The 18,524-nt window shown below is 34.4% G+C and overlaps 1 protein-coding gene and 1 long non-coding RNA gene across 2 annotated transcripts; both read right to left on the reverse strand.

Moving 5' to 3' along the window:
- Positions 1 to 5,367: 5,367 nt before the first annotated feature.
- Positions 5,368 to 6,958, reverse strand: LOC126265104 (E3 SUMO-protein ligase ZBED1-like). The gene is made up of 2 exons (XM_049965749.1): positions 6,866 to 6,958; positions 5,368 to 6,806 (listed from the first exon to the last, which is right to left on the reverse strand). Exons 1-2 carry the CDS (start codon positions 6,956 to 6,958, stop codon positions 5,667 to 5,669), a joined length of 1,233 nt encoding a protein of 410 aa, XP_049821706.1. The 3' UTR covers positions 5,368 to 5,666.
- Positions 6,959 to 12,460: 5,502 nt separating this feature from the next.
- On the reverse strand, positions 12,461 to 18,524 carry LOC126265061 (uncharacterized). Its single transcript, XR_007547616.1, has 5 exons — positions 18,405 to 18,524; positions 16,274 to 16,504; positions 15,946 to 16,194; positions 15,448 to 15,878; positions 12,461 to 14,140 (listed from the first exon to the last, which is right to left on the reverse strand). It is a non-coding gene; the product is annotated as an uncharacterized LOC126265061 (long non-coding RNA).

The raw sequence follows: 18,524 nt of genomic DNA on the forward strand, positions 1-18,524 counted from the left end.
TTTCTGCATTGTCTTGAGACCCAAATGCCAGCTTTTTGTAGCTGGGATCCAGGAAGGTGGTCTTAGCGGACAGTTTATCCCGTTCATAATTGCCCAGTCGTCATCAAATAATTATGAGAAATTCATTTTTTAATTTGTTACCTATTTCTGTAATACAATTAATTTTATTTAGTGAATATTGAAGTATATGACAACAAGTGGTATGATTGATGACAACGTAACATATTTTTCCCCAGATAATGTTGTTGTCATCAAATCAAATGTCTTCAGCAAAGTAACGCAATCTTCAATTGCTAGCCATTCCTCCACACTAAGCATTTGAGTCCTCGGTAAACTTGATAAGACTGCTGTTAGTGGATTCTTAATATCTACTAATCTATTAATCATAACGTAGGTGAAGCTCCATCGAGTTGTGACGTCTTACTTTATTTTTAATACTGGAAGACCTGTTACGATCTTTCTATCAATGTTCCAGTTTGAGAAAATCGCCCTTAGCTCAGAGGCTATTTTTGGTCCTATTTGATTATCGTGTACTTCAAACGTTAGCAATGCAGTACTGTGTAACTCAACATTCACAATAAAATGAGTTATTACAGTAACGCAGTACTTGCTAGCTCTGTTGTAATTTATCCACCTCACTTTCATATATATCTGGAATTAGTTTAGAAGTTAAACTTTTTCGTTAGGGTTTAGAGTGCAATGAATTGAACTTTGTTACCAACTCCCTAAATCCTCTATCTTCAACGATTGTAAGAGGTTGATAATCCCAAACAATTATTTTTATAACTGCAAGATTTAAGTCTTTAATATATGACTCACCAAGCTCTTTATTGGATTTCAAAGATCCCATAAAACGTAATTGTTTAGTGGTTATTCTAAGACTAAAAAGCTTGATCTAGCTTCAACGAGTTGTGACGTCTTGCCTTATTTTTAATACTGGAAGACCCATTTATTGTTAAATCCGTGTTAGTTTCTCCACTGCCTGTGTACTATGTTTAAAATGCCCTACAATGCATCTGCATTTTTCTAGTATAGTGCATAATTCTTCATTTTAAGTTAGCCCATCCTTTACGGATAAATTCGAAGTGTGATTTTACGTTCGCACCATTGTCCAATACCACTGTGACGATCTTTCTGTCAATGTTCCAGGGAGAAAATCTCCCTTAGCTCAGAGGCTATTTTTGGTCCTGTTTGATTATCGTGTACTTCAGGCAATTAATATATCATCGATATAGGCGTAGCAAAAGACTAAGGCTTGGAGTACCTTGTCGATAAACCTCTGGAAGTTCTGTGCAAGTGTTCCAAGTGTATATCACCGTATATATGTCGCAGTGCGTTCAGGCCATTTCGGTCAAGACATTCATCATCCTTTGGTTTACTATTTTGGAAATTTAGAAGAACAGCCGTTGTTGTTTCGAGACAATGGTATTTTGACACAAAAACGTCTTTGAACACAAACCATGTCATCTCCGAATATGTAATTTTTGATAGCCAAGATGATGCTTGACCCCTTAAAGCTTTAGTAGGCAAAATTATCATGGGAGCACCACTCATTGATTTGTCCGAAATGCACATATCTGCCGTCGTGATCCAAGCTTGTGCATCAGCGTTCTGTATCCGAATCAAACTCTGACAATTCTACACTAACCTCATTCGAAGGTGGCTCCCACTTCACTTAGTTCCACCATCATCTCGAATTCCTTTATGGCTGCACGTAACATGTCTGGAGCGAGTCGCCTTGGTTTCTGTGCGACGGATGGTCCTAGCGTTGTCACGATGTGATGTCTCGTCGCGTAATTTCGTATCTTAGTGGCTCCACCAGGACGTGTCACGTCGGGATACCGATTGTTTTGTGTGTATAATAGTTTCTGCTCGAAGGACCAATGTTTTGTATGTGCTGGACTAGTAAAACTGCCAAGTTTGTGATTTTTCTGATCATTTTGCTCGGAGCATCTGAGCGTTGTGTGTTGCTCTCGAGCTGACTTAAAAGTAAGTGTCTTAAAAGCTAATTCACCCTAACTAAAGGGAGGGGGTTGCGCATTAGACGTTGCCAATGATGAGAAATGCTCTATCATGCCGCCCGCCTTGAAAATACAATTTTCAATAGACAAACAAAGTGTAATTAATACATTGGAAATACGTTTGATCATAATAGGTATCATAATAGAAAAGTCAATCACAAGGTAGCGCACACACTTTCGAAATTGCCCTTTTTAGCACACCGGTTGTGCTTTTCACACTCACTACCCGCACTTCTCCATCTTCACCAGGATGCAACTCAAGAATGCGTCCCATACGCCACTGTAGAGGGGACAGTTGATCGTCCTTAATGATGAGTAGATGTCCTGGTTTGAGGATGTGTTGACCCGCTTGTTTCAACCTGGCTTGGAGTTCGGACACGTACTCTTTTTGCCAGCGTTGCCAAAGGTGGTGTTTCAGTTGATCCAATCGCTCGTAATTATTGAGTCGGTTGAGAGGAATGTGGGAAAGGACAGGTTCAGGAATTTAAGCTAAACATTTGCCAATTAGAAAGTGACCCGGCGTTAACGGAGACAAATCATCTGGATTTGTTGACAATGGACTTATTGGATGCGAGTTTAAAAATGCTTCAATCTATGACATTATCGTGTAAAACTCTTCAAATGTAAACTTAACATTGTCTAATATCCGCCTTAAGTGATGTTTAAAGCTTTTAACACCAGCTTCCCATATACCTCCAAATTTAGGCGATCGTGCAGATTGGTGTAAATTGATATCTTTCGCCAACTTTCTTTCTAGCGACTCAAATCTATTTAACGCCCTTTGCTATGAATCGTCTAGCTGATCTTTTTTGACATTAAACGGAATTCTTACAATGAATCTGTCAGAAGAATCGCGCTCATAATGATTTTTAAAATGATTTTTGCAGAACTGTTCCTTTTTATTAAATTTTTGATACGAATCTCCTACTTCATCTATTTCCCCGAAACGCTTCACGATTTTATCAGTTTTGTTTACGACTAAACAATTAACTGAATGCCTTTAGTTCTCATTACTACAACCTCCTATAACGATCCACCCAAAGGACGTGTTTTGCAGCATAGGATTATGTTTTCCCAGTGAAATACGCTCAGGCCGTAGAACTTTCCAAAATATGTCGGCACCCAATAGGATGTGATATCATTGCATATATTGAATGTAGGATCTGCCAACGTAATATGATTTGGAATTGTGAAGTTATACCTTTCCATTGTAGTAGAAGGTATGTGTTCTGTGATTTGATTCATAATGAAACATGAAACGCCTGTTTTGAATGAACCGTGAGTAGAAGAAATGTTGACTATCGTTTGATATTGAATCTCCGGTACAGTTTGACCAACACCAGAAATTTTAATATTGGTTTTATGTTTATCTAAGTTTAACATTTTAACAGCCCTTTCAGTGACAAATGAACTTTGCACGTAGAACTTGATTATTGCCTTGTACATCAGTTACATGAATTAAAACCGTTCATAAGTAGACTTGCTTGTGTTCATTTGCCACCGAATGATTAGAAATGGTAACTGACACTTCAGTACTAGTGACTGTTTCATTGGCAACATGTGTCTCAATATGTAACAAGGTATTGTGCCTTTTGCCACATTTTCGACAACTACGTGAATGGCATGTTTTTGTTTTGTGTCCCTGTCTTAAGCAGTTTAGACACAGCTTGAGCCTTTTAGTTTGTGCAATACGGTCATTTATTGAAAGCCCCTTAAAATAGTTACATTTGTAAATTGCATGATCCTTTTTACAATAATAACAACTGACCTTGGCAGACATAGTGGTTGTATAAGCGTGTGATTTGAATGGTTTGTTCTTTGGCTTTGTAGACCTTTCGTGATCAAGTTTTTCTAAAAGCTCACAACACCCTTTTAGAAATGTATACATATCCGCCATGTTTGGAACTTGTGCCTTGTTGACGATCTCCCATTCGCGTCGGGTAATATCGTCCATTTTGGTTGCGATTATATAGATTATAAGCGTATCCCACGTATCTGTAGATTCGCCCAAAGATTTTAAAGCACGCAAGTTTTTTGTGACAGAATCGTAAAGATATCGCAATTGAATATGAGATTCTTTTGTAACATTTGGATGATCGAAAATGGCTTTAATATGAATGTGAATTATTAGGGGTTTGTTTTCAAACCTATCTTCCAACAATTGCCAAGTAATATCATAATTATTTGAGGTAATCTCAATGGAGTCAATTATACGAGCAGCATCCCCTTGAAGACATGAACGCAAATAATAATGTTTTTGAATCTCGGTCAAAGATTGATTTGCATGTATTAGTGATTTAAATGCATCGCGAAACTCTAGCCAACCGTCATACCTTAAAACAAGGTAGACTTATTGAAGGCAATTTTATTCCTGTAATTGGATTGCTCGCGACTGTATCTGATGATGACGTATTCGATTGTGTCTGATTATTTATGCTATAATCGTTGATTAATCTAGTAATTTCTGTTGTAACGTCATAGAATGAATCTTCAAACTCCGCCAATTCAGAACTATCCTCATTATCTTCGAGGTAGTCTATTTCTGTACAAATGGCAGAAAATTCATCTAATATACACGAATGTTTTTCCAAACGAATTCTTAATTGTGCTATTAATTGATTATTAATGTTCGCGGTGTCTATAGAATCTGCGCATGATTTTAAAGGATAATCGAAATATTTCGAAATACAGAGTGATGAAATGTTTCGGATGAACGAATGATTTGTATCACGCTTCTGCGCATTTTTGTTGAACACGAAAGCAACCCTGCCAAGTTGACGTTGTTGCATACACACGACCGAATATAGAAACAAATATGGCGACCTGAGAACATATGATGATATTAAATTCAATATAATGAAAGACAGTAATAAAAAATATATTGTTTATTCAAGGGAAATAATAAAAGGTAGTATACAAAATATTTAATTACAAAAATATTTGCCTACCTCCACCCAGTCCATTTGTTTCTGAAGGAAACCAATGGCCTACTTACTAATAGGGAGGGTTGTAATCCTGGAGGAAATACAACTCGACCACCTCTCGAATGGGGCTCGATGTTTAAGCCGTCTCAACCATCGATACGCCTCCGTCCTTCGTTTTCCTTTTGAAGTTGTCCAGACACGACCTTTTGTGATAAGTATTTCCTGAAACATAATATAATTAATAATAAAATAAAAACTATATTAGAGGTAAAAATTCTGGTTAATGAGCACATTTGAACGATGTCCATATGTCTGTGGCCACTGTTTTCCATCCAACGATCGTCGATATGGTAAATATCCTACAAATCTACAAATTATTATTTAAAAAAATTATACGATCTAAATTTTTGGGATTAAGCAGGTTTCTTCTATAATTTGTTAACATCCCTTTTTAGAAAATAGGATTCGAGGACCGTGGAACATTGGGCAACGAAAGGTATTGCTTCACCATGGAAATGGTGACAACATGTCAGTATCAGCAGTTTTAGGCTCCTCAACTTTGACTATAGGAATCGGATCTTCCGTTGAACTTTCAGCGAACAGAGTTCCCAGTTCTTCCGTTACCCATTTCTCAGCATTCTCTGCGTTATCTTGTGACCCGAATGCATGTTTTTTGTAGCGGGGATCCAGGAAGGTGGCCTTCGCGGACAGTTTATCCCGTTCATAACTGCCCAATCGTCTCCAAATAATTGGTGTGAAAGTCATTTTTTAATTTGTTACCTATTTCAGTAACACAATTAATTTTATTAAGGGAATATTGGAGTCCCCGCAAAAGTGGTATGATTGATGACAACGTAACATATTTTTCCCCAGATAATGTTGTTGTCATCAAATCAAATGGCTTCAGCAAAGGAACGCAATCTTCAATTGCTAGCCATTCCTCTGCACTAAGCATTTGAGAAGCCTTCGGTAAACTTGATAACACTGCTGTTAGTGGAGCCTTAATTTCCACTAATCTTTTAATCATAATATAGGTGGAGCTCCAACGAGTTGCAACGTCTTGCTTTATTTTTAAAACATGAAGACCCATTTGTAGTTGCATCCTTGTTAATTTCTCCACTGCCTGTGCACGATGCTTAAAATGGCCCACAATGCGTCTACACTTGTCTAATATAGTGCACAATTCTTCATTTTGAGTCAGCCCATCCTTTACTGATAAATTCAAAGTGTGGGCCACGCACGGATGATGATGCTTACGTAAATTATCATTTATTGCTGATTTTACGTTCGCACCATTGTCCGATACTACTGTGATGATCTTCCTGTCAATGTTCCACTTTGCGAAAATCTCCCTTAGTTCAGAGGCTATTTTTGGTCCTGTTTGGTTATCATGTACTTCAGAAGTTTGCAATGCAATACTGTGTAACTCTGCATTCACAATAATATGTGTTGTTACAGTAATGTAGTGCTTGTTACTATCCGATGTCCAGAGGTCTGTTGTAACACCAACATAATTTACACATGATAATTTAAGTTGTAATTTTTCCACCTCACTTTCATATAAGTCTGGAATAAGTTTAGTAGTTAAATTCTTGCGTGAGGGGAAAGTGTACAATGGATCTTCAACGATTGTAAGAGGTTGATAATCCCAAACAATCATTTTTATGACTGCAAGATTTAGGTCCTTAATATCTGATTCACTAAGCTCTTTACTGGATTTGAAAGATCCCATTAGACGTAATTGTTTAGTGGGTCTTCTTATTCCGCTGTCTGTAGACGTTGTCGTCAAAGTAGAAGGCACTGATGTAACAGAACTCTGGGGAATTTCTAATCCTTGATGAATTTCTGGGCCCTCGAGTGACTGTGTGTGCAAACTTGTGACCAGCTTCTACACCGCCAATGTCAAAACTCAGTTCCAACGTGTTGAACCAGATCGGTGGATTCTCTGGCATGAATGCTTCTTTGCGTGGTACTTGCAGCATTCACCGACTGGTTAGATTGCGACGACGACATGTCCTATGGTGGTTCGCGTTCACTGTACCAATTCGCGGTAATTTCCGTCGGCAATACTACTAAGATCTATTGTTGGAGATTACAATCACTTAGAAAATTAGCAGTTTACGATGTTTACAAGTCTCAAGGTCGTTCATCCATGCGGTGGAGATCCTCAAGGTCGCTTTTAGGCATTCTTAAAGCCATGTCTAACTTAGCATCCATTAAACAAAGACTCATGTTATCGTTTCTTCAACCAATTGGCAGCCCTCAGTACTTATTATTTTTGTTGTCGATTTCACTATTTGTTGGTCATTCTTGCCTCAATTGATTGATCTTTCTTTTCATTAATGCCAAGCTTCCTGTTGTTGTTGTTAAGAACATTATCTAATACTTTGATCTCAATTAGTTCTGTTTTCCTTACTAAATCCTCGATTTTCTGTTCCAAGTTGCTAAAATTTTCTCGTAGTTCTAGAAGTTTCTAAAATTTTCCTCAAGCTTCTTTTTGGGAATTTCAAGAAGTTTCTTTTTTCAATAACAGCTCCCAGATCAGCAGCAATTTCAAACTGAAACATTTTTGGATCCTCTCTTTTATCCATTAAGTCGTCGCTTAATCTTTGTTGAAGCACACTTTTCTTTCCAGAAGCTTCCAGATCACGTTCTTATAGTTCTTTTTTAAGGTCGGACACTTTAAGATCACTCAAGAGAACTTTCTTCGTTGTCATTGTCACTTTTGTTTATTTACAAGTTTATTTATTCACACCCCATACCTGACACCAATTGTTACGTGTTCAAAATTTATTGATAAGACAAATTAATTATCCTGTTCTACAAATTATTATTTAAAAAAATTATTTGGTCTAAATTTTTGGGGCTAAGCCGGTTCCTTCTGCAATTTGTTAGCCTTCCTGTTTTGGAAAATATCCATTATGTATAACTCGAATAATTCTGGTAATAAATTTTTATGCAATCACCCAAAAATGAAAAGGGTTTGAGGACCACCGAACATTTGGCAATGAAAGGTACACTACAGAAATGCGGATGACAGACTGAGAGAGCGACGGGGGGATTATAATAAAACTATTTTTTTATTATTAATTGTTTATTGGTTTAATTTACATGTGTTATACAATTTACAATCACCAAGGTCTTTTTAGTTAGGCCTATGTCTGAATAATTGTAATAACAATCATTGCTGATGGTTTAGAGTGCCCCCTGTCCTTTTGGACTTATGCTACTCAGTATGTTTTTGTCTGTTTACAATTTCATGATGTTGTTTTTTAATTGATTGATTTTTTGCAGTTGTTTTACTTATACTATTTTATTATAATAAAACTATTTACTTTCTGCAGTTTTTCATGCACTTAATCTAACTTAAACTATCTTATAACTATCTTAACCTATCTTAACCTAATAGTACATTTGTTACTTATAAGCCTCCTTTAGGAGTTTGTAAGAGTCTCTAAAATAGCACTCTAATGGGTGGTTTCTTAAGATGTTTTTCAGTAATGGGTGGTTTTGTATTTTGTCTCTGAATTTTTTGTTTTTTAATTTTATTTGGTTTTGGATTGTGTCTATTTTTGCCTCTTTGTGAACGCTTCCCAGGTAGGTACGTTTTGGTTTGTTTAGTATTTGTCTCAGCAGTTTGTTTTGTATGTTCTGTATACGTTTGATTTGGGTTTCCGAAGCAGTTGCCCAGATCTCGCTTGCATACATTGCGATAGGGTTTAGTGCAGCTTTGTAAATTGCTAATTTACTGTTTTTGTTTAATTTGGCTTTGCGGTTAATGAGTGGATAGAGGTTCTTTGCTGCTGTATTTAAGGATTGGATTTTTTCTGATATGTGGCTTACAAATTTCAGATGGTTTTCTAGTGTGACGCCGAGATACTTGACCTGCGTTTTTTCCTGGATGTGTTCTCCATGCAATCTTGGCGTTACGGTGTGGTTTTCCTTTTCGCTTTGTTTGCCGAAATATGTAAAGTGTCGGACTCAGGATCGTGGTGGATTGTTACAATTGCTCGATCCGTGACCAAAGTTCTGACATCTGTGGCACATGGGGTGTTTTCGGGGTTTTATGTACCTCTGCCAGTTAACTTGTGCGTTGTTTATATGTTTTATGGTTTTTATGTTATTTATATTTTCCGTCGATTTTACGATTACCAGGTAGGATTTGGAAATTTTATCCTTATTTTTAGATGGCATTAGAGTTACCTGTGTAATGTTCGGATTTTCCAGTTTTTCCAAATCTGCTCTATCCATGAATGGGGCTGTCTTGAGGACCAGTTTTTTAATTTTTTCTTCTGTTTCCGAGTATGTGTAAAAACCTATTTCTAGATTTTTGAGTTGTTTTTTAACTGATTCTTTGTCTTTTAAATTAGGAGTGCTTATCACGGTTTCTTTCTCTCCGTATTTTATCGTGGCTCTATTATTTGTGATGTTTGTTATTTTATTGTGGAAGTCTTTATGGTTGGTGATTTTTGTTGTTACTTTTATGGGTTTGGTATGTTTTTTGCTTTGATGTTGTTTTGTGGTGTTTTCGATTTCTTCTTGATTGTTTGTGATCCGTTGATTTTGGTCATTTAAAGTGTTTAGTGGTTCGAAACGATTGTTGAGGTTAAATGTGGTTACTGTTTTTTGTTGTTTGTTTTTTAATTCAATTTCGTTTTCGGCTTTCCTTTTGACTTTTTCTAGATTTACTGTTGTTAGTCTTTTCTCATTTTCATAATCACTAACCTTTTTCTGTTGTTTTTCGTTGGCTTTTCTCATGTTGATTAGGTCTTCTTTTAGTTCGGCGATTTGGTTGAGGAGTGTTTCTAAGGTTACTTCTGGGTTTTCCATAAAGATGTCCATTTTTTCGGCCTGGTTTTTAGCTAGGAATTCTTCTTTTGCTTTCTTCATGTCTTTGCTTTTTATTTTAGGCATTTTAGGGCTCGGATTTTGTCCGGCCTGTGTGCCCACGTTGCACTAATTTCACTGCACTTCACTTTTTCATGGATGTTTTGTACTGGTTAATTGTATAAAATGGATGATTTTATTATGACCAGATTGTCGTTGGTTCTTTGAGATGTTCGCTCATGCGAATTGACTGAGAGAGCGAGTCAGGGCGCTAAGGCTATTTAAAGGGTGTCCAGGCACTTCCACATCTGGTGGCCTTCGTGGAACACGCACTTTCTAAAGTCACACATGTGTGCCTCAAAGGACAGCACTTTCCACATCTGGCAAGGCTTCCCGGAATACAAAGTTCAAAACATCATAAAATCTAACAAACGCTAACGAACCCAGCAAAACATAATTCGAGGAATTTCCGTGGGGCATGGGCCCTACAATTGGAATCAATACTGACATCGCGGTGTATTTTCTCAAACTGAGCCCAAAATGTCATCCAATTCTTTACATTATCTTCAAAAGTCTTAAATATAATTGTTGGGAGTTTGAATCGTCTCTTCACTTAACTCCCACCACTTGCTTTCATTGGGAAATAATTTCTGAATATATAGAAACTTAATCATAAAAATGCATAATTTTAAAAAATTAGATACTATTTGGCTATATAATTTTATTTTATTGAATCACTCACAATCAATCACCCAAAAATGGAAACGATTTGAGGACCACGGAACATTTGGCAATGAAAGGTATATTTTAACCATGGAAATGGCCTTTACTGTGGGTGATGAGTTAACTCTGTTGGAGAAGTTTGAAATTTATTATCGAAGTACTCCCACAACACGTCAGTGTCAGCAGTTTTAAGCTCCTCAACTTTGATAATAGGAATGAGATCTTTAGTTGAACCTTCAACCAACATACTCCCCAGTTCTTCTGTTATCCAATTCTCAGCATTTTCTGTATTGTCTTGAGACCCAAATGCCTGCTTTTTGTAGCTGGAATCCAGGAAGGTGGTCTTAGCGGACAGTTTATCCCGTTCATAACTGCCCAGTCGTCTTCAAATAATTGTGAAAAAGTCATTTTTTAATTTGTTACCTATTTCTGTAACACAATTAATTTTATTTAGAGAATATTGATGATTATATTTTTCCTCAGACATTGTTGACCTCAAATCAAATGTTTTCAATAAAGGAACGCAATCTTCAATTGCTAACCACTCCTCCGCACTAAGCATTTGAGGAGCCCTCGGTAAACTTGATAATACTGCTGTTAGTGGAGCCTTAATTTCTAGTAATCTATTAATCATAATGTAGGTGAAGCTTTAACGAGTTGTGACGTCTTGCTTTATTTTTAATACTGGTCCTATTTGTTGTTATATCTGTGTTAGTTCCTTCATTGCTTGTGCACTATGCTTAAAATGCCCTACAATGCGTCTGTACTTTTTTAGTACAAATTCAAATTCATTTATTGCTGATTTTACGTTCGTACCATTGTCCAATACTACTGTGACGATCTTTCTGTCAATGTTCCACTTTGAGAAAATCTGCCTTAGCTCAGAAGCTATTTTTGGACCTGTTTGATTATCGTGTACTTCAGACGTTTGCTATTCAGGACTGTGTAACTCAGCATTCACAATAAAATGAGTTGTTACAGTGATGTAGTGCATGCTACCAACATAATTTACACACGATAATTTGAGTTGTAATTTATGCTCCTCACTTTCATATAAATCTGGAATAAGTTTAGAAGTTAAACTTTTTCGTAAGTAAAGTACAATGGATTGAGCTTTGTTACCAACTCCCTAAATCCTCTATCTTCAACGATTGTAAGAGGTTGATAATCCCAAACAATCATTTTTATAACTGTAACTAAGATTTAAGTCCTTAATATCTGATTCAACAAGCTCTTTATTGGATTTCATCCCATGTTTAGTGGGTCTTCTTATTCCGTTGCCTGTAGATGTTGTAGTCGAAGTAGAAGGCATTGATGTAGCCGAGTTTTGTAGAATTTCAAATGTTTGATGTGTGAGAGAATTTTGCATTTTCGGTGACTCCAATGATCCCAATATACTCCGTTAGCATCTCAGGATATCCCATGTCGGTCACCGTGTCTTCTCGATAGTTATGTCTACTCTCTGTTTATCGTTGAGGTGTTGTTTGTCTACTCTGTGAATATTGTGAGTCCATCCACTGTTGTTATTCAAGTTTCCCTTCTGCTATTGTGTTCTGTGTTGTTGGATTTTTCATTGTTTTAATACTGCTCTACTCATGATGTTTGGAGTTTGTGATGACAAAGAGGGTCCTCTCCTTAAACCTAACTCAGTTCATTAGTCTATTTCTGGCACTGGTGCTTTTGTGATCCTCCGACACTCATGTCTTTCATCAGTAGACTCGCATCCTAACACTGCGTGTTTAATTTGTAAGTTAGTTAGAAAATGTGCAGTAACTCTCAAAAAACATTTTTTTGTTTAAATTGTTCATTGCTTCTTTAGCTTTATTATACACTTCTTCACATTTAGCCTGTTTTTCTAGTAGGTTGGTATGATGCATTAAGTACCTGTAAACATTCGATATCCATGATCTTCTACTACCGAAAATGTTAATTATTTTTTTTTTTTACAGTTTCTCCAATTTTTAAAAATATATGAACTGATGGATATCTGACACTCCTTAAATACAATAGTTTTTTTTATTTATGTCGTGAAATCTCGCCTTTAGATTCTTTATGTTTCTAAGTAACTTCTCAATATATTCTGTCGCAGATTTATTTGACTGCGTACTTGTTCCAAAAAATTTTCCTGACAGCCGCAGAGGATACACTATTTCTGCAATTGTTCTAGAGATGGACACTGTTAAACGCTTCTCTTCGCTAGTTAAGCCTTAATTAAGATTAGGTACTACATTGTTAAAGCATTCCCTGATTTATTTATAAAGACTTTAATTGACTCTTTATTAGATAATAAAGAATCAATTAATTAGAAGATGCATATTTGTTTCTCAATTATAATTAATATTACTTATAATATATTTATTGCTTACTCTTATCATTAGTCACAAAATAAACAAAAAGGGGAACTCTTTTCTATTATTTTCTGAATTTGAGAGATTTAACACTAAAAATACGTTTTTTAATGTTAAACTCACTTTTCCAAATATTCATTTATTACTTTTTCAACAGAATTTTAATTTTTTTCATCGCTACTTTTTCTGTATCGATAACACAATGTTTGTCTTTGTGGACACTGTAGAAAATATCTTAAACCTAAGTTGATTTTGGATGTCGACGATGTATCTCTTCTACTTCCTTTTACTATCGAACCAAACGTACCATCCAAAATCAACCCCCTTAAAGAAGATTTTCCTATTCCATTTATGTATAGGATACAAAGTTTTGTAACAATGAATCTAATATTTATTGTATTATTGTATTTTATATTAAATTTTTTTGTTTTAACTCGTTAATGTATGTAATCTAATACAATAGTACAAATTTTGTTAAACTTTCTGCTGTTTCCCATTTTATATCCTATAACATTATATTATTCTTGACAAATTGTACATCTGTAAAAGTAGTAGTAGTAACTAACATGAAAATGTAATCACCAGAGTGATTAGACTACAAACGGAAGTGATTGGAAATCTAATCAAGCTAAAGGACTTCGACTGAGACTAAAACAAGAAATAGTGGCATGTTTACTATTGCGAAATATAGTTGGATATATCAGAAGACTTCTGGGAATAAAAAAGTGAAAACTGAATGCACAGAAAGGCATAACCAATATCCAATTACTTTAGTGTACTATCTTAAGGCAGATCGAATCCATTATTAAAAATATGAAAATCCTTAATGTACAAGGCTGCTACAAGAGTACTCCAAGATGCATACGACGCTCCAATTTTGAGGACACTACGCTTCTGGCGACCATCAATGACTAAGTTTGCCTAAATTTCACAACAATAAAGCCAAATTTTTGCATCCAGTCACAGCTATAGATGAAACCTTGGTTCACCACTTCACACTTAAAAAAAGGCATCCGTGAAATCAGTCGACTGGCAGGGAGAATTAGCCATCTACAGACATTCACGCCGTACCAGTTCCTTTTTCTGTTGTTGAAGAAATACCTAGTTGCCTAAAGATTTGACGACGTTGAGTAGAACCTTTAAGGATCTTTAATATGACTGAAATCGAAGCCAATGATTCGCTTGAAGGGACCTCGAAATTTTGTTCCTAGGTATACAGTTTTTCTTCAAATGACGGAAGGAAGGAGACACAATCATCGGATTAAAACTTTCATATCTTTATGAAGCACTTCTCGTTCTACAAATAAATAAAAGGCAAAATCAGAAAACGAAAATAGTATCCAAACTAGTATGATACAACTACTACTACTACTACTACTATAAACTTTTAATATCTGATTGTATGATTATTGTTTATTGATTTGTGTTATGTTATGCTAATGATAATTAGATTATGTATTCTTTTATACATTGGGGTGTATTGTAGCAGATATAATATTTAATAATTGGTTTATGAATTAATTTTACTGGTCAAATTTTAATAATAGTAATAGATTATAATGGTGTATCTATCTGCTACCATGTGTCCCAAATAATTTTAACAAGGATATGCGCAACTTTATTCCTTTCTGTTTAACGAATAAAATGTTGTTACGTTTATGTTATTATCATTCAGTTAAATATGTTTTATTTAAATTAACACGTCCTTTTATATCTTAAATTTATCATATATGTAAAAATTTCTGTAAATATGTATAAATTGATTGTTTATTAACTTTTTGTATTGTAACATAAATCATCTTATTATAATAAACTTAGTTGTACATTCTCAAGACCATCATTTCAAGACCAAATCATTTTCAGAACTGCGACATCCTCGGTGCTGTATTTTTAAACACTAGATTGAAACATGTAACTATTTCCAGTCACTTAGGTCGAGGAGCCTGTTTATTTGGAAAATATTCTTGTTCATTGTCTTAACTAAAAGAGAGGCATATGTCTCTATTTTCATTATTTAAATTTCTCCTAAAATTATTTTTGTCATTTCTAAAACAATCCCGCCTATTAATATTATAACTATTACTCTATAATTGTTATGTTGAGACCTGCTATTGTTTCCAAACTATTAAAATTGTCTCGATTATATTTATATATTTACTTCAATAATGTATAAATAATCAGTCATTACTCAATTAACTTGACTGTAGGTTTATTAGAGTAGTAGTTGAATTTTTCTTTAATTTTAACGAATTTTAAGACAAATTTCTTGGACTTTTAACATTGATGATAATATGGTTGATTTTATATTCGACTGATAGTATAGATATTAATACGTAGTTACATTACATAATTCGTGAATTTTGTTGTAGAATAATACTCCTAAGCGATTTCATAGTTTAGTTTTTTTGTTTTTTCATCATTTCCTGCATATGTGTAGAATCCTAGGTCCCGATTCTTTACCTGTTTTTGAACTTTCAACTTGTCTTGCTGGTTCTATGTGTCAATTATTGTTTCTTTTTGCCCGTATTTAATTGTGGCTCTGTTGTCTGTTATTTTTGTTTTTTTTTTTAAATTTCTTATGGTTACTATACTACTACTACTTACTCTTGTGACTTTTATGGATTTATTCTTCTTTTTCTTCAAGGTTTTGTCTTTCTGTTTGTGGATTATTATCTCTTGGTTCTGGGTTTGCCCCTGGTGTTGTTCCATCAGTTTTTATATTTTCTTCCTCGTTTGAGGTGAGCTGCTACTTTATGTGTGAGTTTTTTTTGTAAGGTCAGTATTCTTGTTCTGAACTCCTTTACTTGCTTGTACGGAAGTTCTATGATGATCACAAGATTTGTTATCTCCATTTCGTAGGGGATGGCGAGTGGCACATCCGTGGTTTCCATGGTACACCTGGCACTGGGGCACTGGTGCACTTTACCCGTATGTCCTTCATCAGTAGGATCGCATCCTAATACTGCATGTTTAATTTCTAAATTGTTGTTTAGAAAATGTGCAGTAATTCCCAAAAAATTGTGGTAAAAGATGTCCTAAAATCAGTTGTAAGAGTGAGTATATTTAAATTATTCATTGCTTCTTTAGTTTCATTATACTTACACTTCTTCACATTTACCCTGACATTCCTTAAATAACGCTTCTCTTCGGAACACTTGCGGAACCAGCACTACAATTAAGTAGTGTAGTAAATTTCTACATATGGTATATTTTCTCACTCACTAAACAAAAATTATCACATCTGGTTAATTTGTTTCTCAATTGTGTTTAATATTACTTATAATAGATATATTGCTTACTCTTATCGTTAGTCACAAAATAAACAAATTCTTTCACTTGGTACAATTGTCTCTAAAACATAAAATAATAAAACTTATTTTATTATTTTTTGTATTTGAGGGATGTAACACTAAAAATATGTTCAACTCACTTTTCCAAATATTTATTTATTACTTTTTCAACAGAATTTTAATTTTTTTCATCGCCACTTTTTCTGTATCGATAACTTAATGTTTGTTTTTGTGGATACTGTACTACAATGACCTTTAATTTATTCATAACTTGGGACATTTCATTTAGAATTCTGTTTTGTTGGTCACTGGCTAGCCCGGAAGTCACACACTGGAGTGCTGACATTAAATACATTAAACCAGTCATTTACCTACAAATACAAGTTTATTAAAAATATAAAATAATATAATAAGATTGACGCACCAATTTAAAAAAAAAAATCTGCACACTCCATTCAATTGTCATCAGTTAAAACACCAAGTGTACCACATCTGGATATAGCTCTTATAATAAATTTATGTTAATTAAATATTTTCTTCGGTACTACAATTTTCAGTACGGTTTAGTAACTCTAGCCATTTTTTAATGTAGAGATTCCCGGATATGAAAAACTCCTTTTCAAATTAAGTCTGTATGCTTTAGAGCCAGCAGCATACTGACTAATTTATTTTCTTTAGACAGTTCATTTTTTTAATTTGATTTTCACTAAATATTTTCAGCTGTGCTTTGGTTACTCTTATCATCAGTCACAAAGTAAACAAAAAGGGAAACTCTTTTACTTGGTATAATTGTCTCTAAAACATAAAGTAATAAAACTTTTTTATTATTTTCTGTATTTGAGAGAGATAACACTAAGAATACGTTATTTAATGTTCAATTCACTTTTCCAAATATCTATTTATTACTTTTTAAACAGAATTTTAATATTTTTCATCGCTACTACTATTGATAATTAATATTTGTTTTTGTGGACACTGTAGGAAATATCATACACCATAGGTGATTTTGGATGTCGACGATGAATCTCTTCTCCTCCCTTTTATTACTGAACCGACTGTGCCATCCAAATTCAACCTAATTATAGATTTTTCTATTCCGTTTATATATAACATTGTCACATTGAAACTAATAATTATTATATTATTGTAACGTGTTAATGTATGTATTCTAATATAATAGTACAAATTTTAAATAGTTAAACTAGTTTTAGTTATTCTTGACGCATTGTCCATCTGTCAACGTAGTAGTAGAAGTAACTGATATGAAAATGTAATCACCAGAGTGATAATAGGACTGAGAGACTGAAACAGCCAATAGAGCATGTATACTATTGAGGAATAAAGTTGGATTCAACAGAAGATTTCTGGGAATGTTGTTGTATGAAATATTCTCCAAGAAAAGTGAAAACTGAATGCACAGAAAGGTACCATAACCAATATCCAATTGCTTTAGTGTACGAGCTTAACACTGATCGGATCCATTATTAAAAATATGAGAATACTCAATGTACAAGACTGCTACAAGAGTACGTTCCAATATTGAAAACACTCAATGTTTGGCAACTTAGTTCACCACTTTTCCTAATGTTAAAGAAATGCCTTGATTGATTGAAACATGTAACTCAAACTATTTCAAGTCACTGAATAAATGATTAACATTCTAACAGTGATTCCCACAATTAATCCCTCTAAAAGCTCTCTCTCTTAACACATCACTCTGTAAGTTCCAAATCTGATACATATATGGCAATCGATAATTTTCGGATAGTACTAACATTCAAACAGTATGTGTTAAATTTCAAGACATTCTGACTGTTAGTTAAGAGATTATTGTCGTTTTAGTGACCCCCTTATAAATTTTCAAGGCAATGCCTAGAAAAGAATCCGATGTGTTGATTAAATACTGTTTTTTGATGAGGAAAAATTCTGTTGAAATTAAACAGTGACTTGATAAACATTATGAGGACTCTGCACCAGAGAAATCAACTCTTACTGTCTATGATGAATTTAAATTTAAATTAAATCTCCCAGAGATTAATGGCTTTTAAGGAAAGAAATTTGGCTCAAACAGAGAAGTGACTGCCAAAACTAAGACCCGTTTTGGAATCGTTTTACATAAAGGTCATCGAAATGTTAAAGGATCATTGGAATGAATGTGTCACTCTTTAAGAAGTGTATGTTGATCAATAAAGTGAAATTTCAAAAAAAAATGCCTGATTTTCTATCTCAAGAAATCAACAATAAATAAAATATATTAATAAGACTACTCACCGAGAATAACCAAACAAAAACAAATAAGTAAAATTATATCTTATCATATGTAGTTGTTTTAGATCCTATTAAAAAGACACTACATTAAATACATTGTTTTTTAACCACGACATGTGTGTC

Source organism: Aethina tumida, chromosome 3 (assembly GCF_024364675.1).
Source record: "Aethina tumida isolate Nest 87 chromosome 3, icAetTumi1.1, whole genome shotgun sequence".
Classification (NCBI taxonomy): domain Eukaryota; kingdom Metazoa; phylum Arthropoda; class Insecta; order Coleoptera; family Nitidulidae; genus Aethina; species Aethina tumida.

Coding starts and splice junctions, on each gene's coding strand:
- LOC126265104 (XM_049965749.1), bottom strand. CDS start 6,958: ATGTCGTCGTCGCAATCTAACCAGTCGGTGAATGCTGCAAGTACCACG. Junction 6,807..6,865: donor CCACCGATCTGGTTCAACAC/GTTGGAACTGAG, acceptor TTGCACACACAG/TCACTCGAGGGCCCAGAAAT.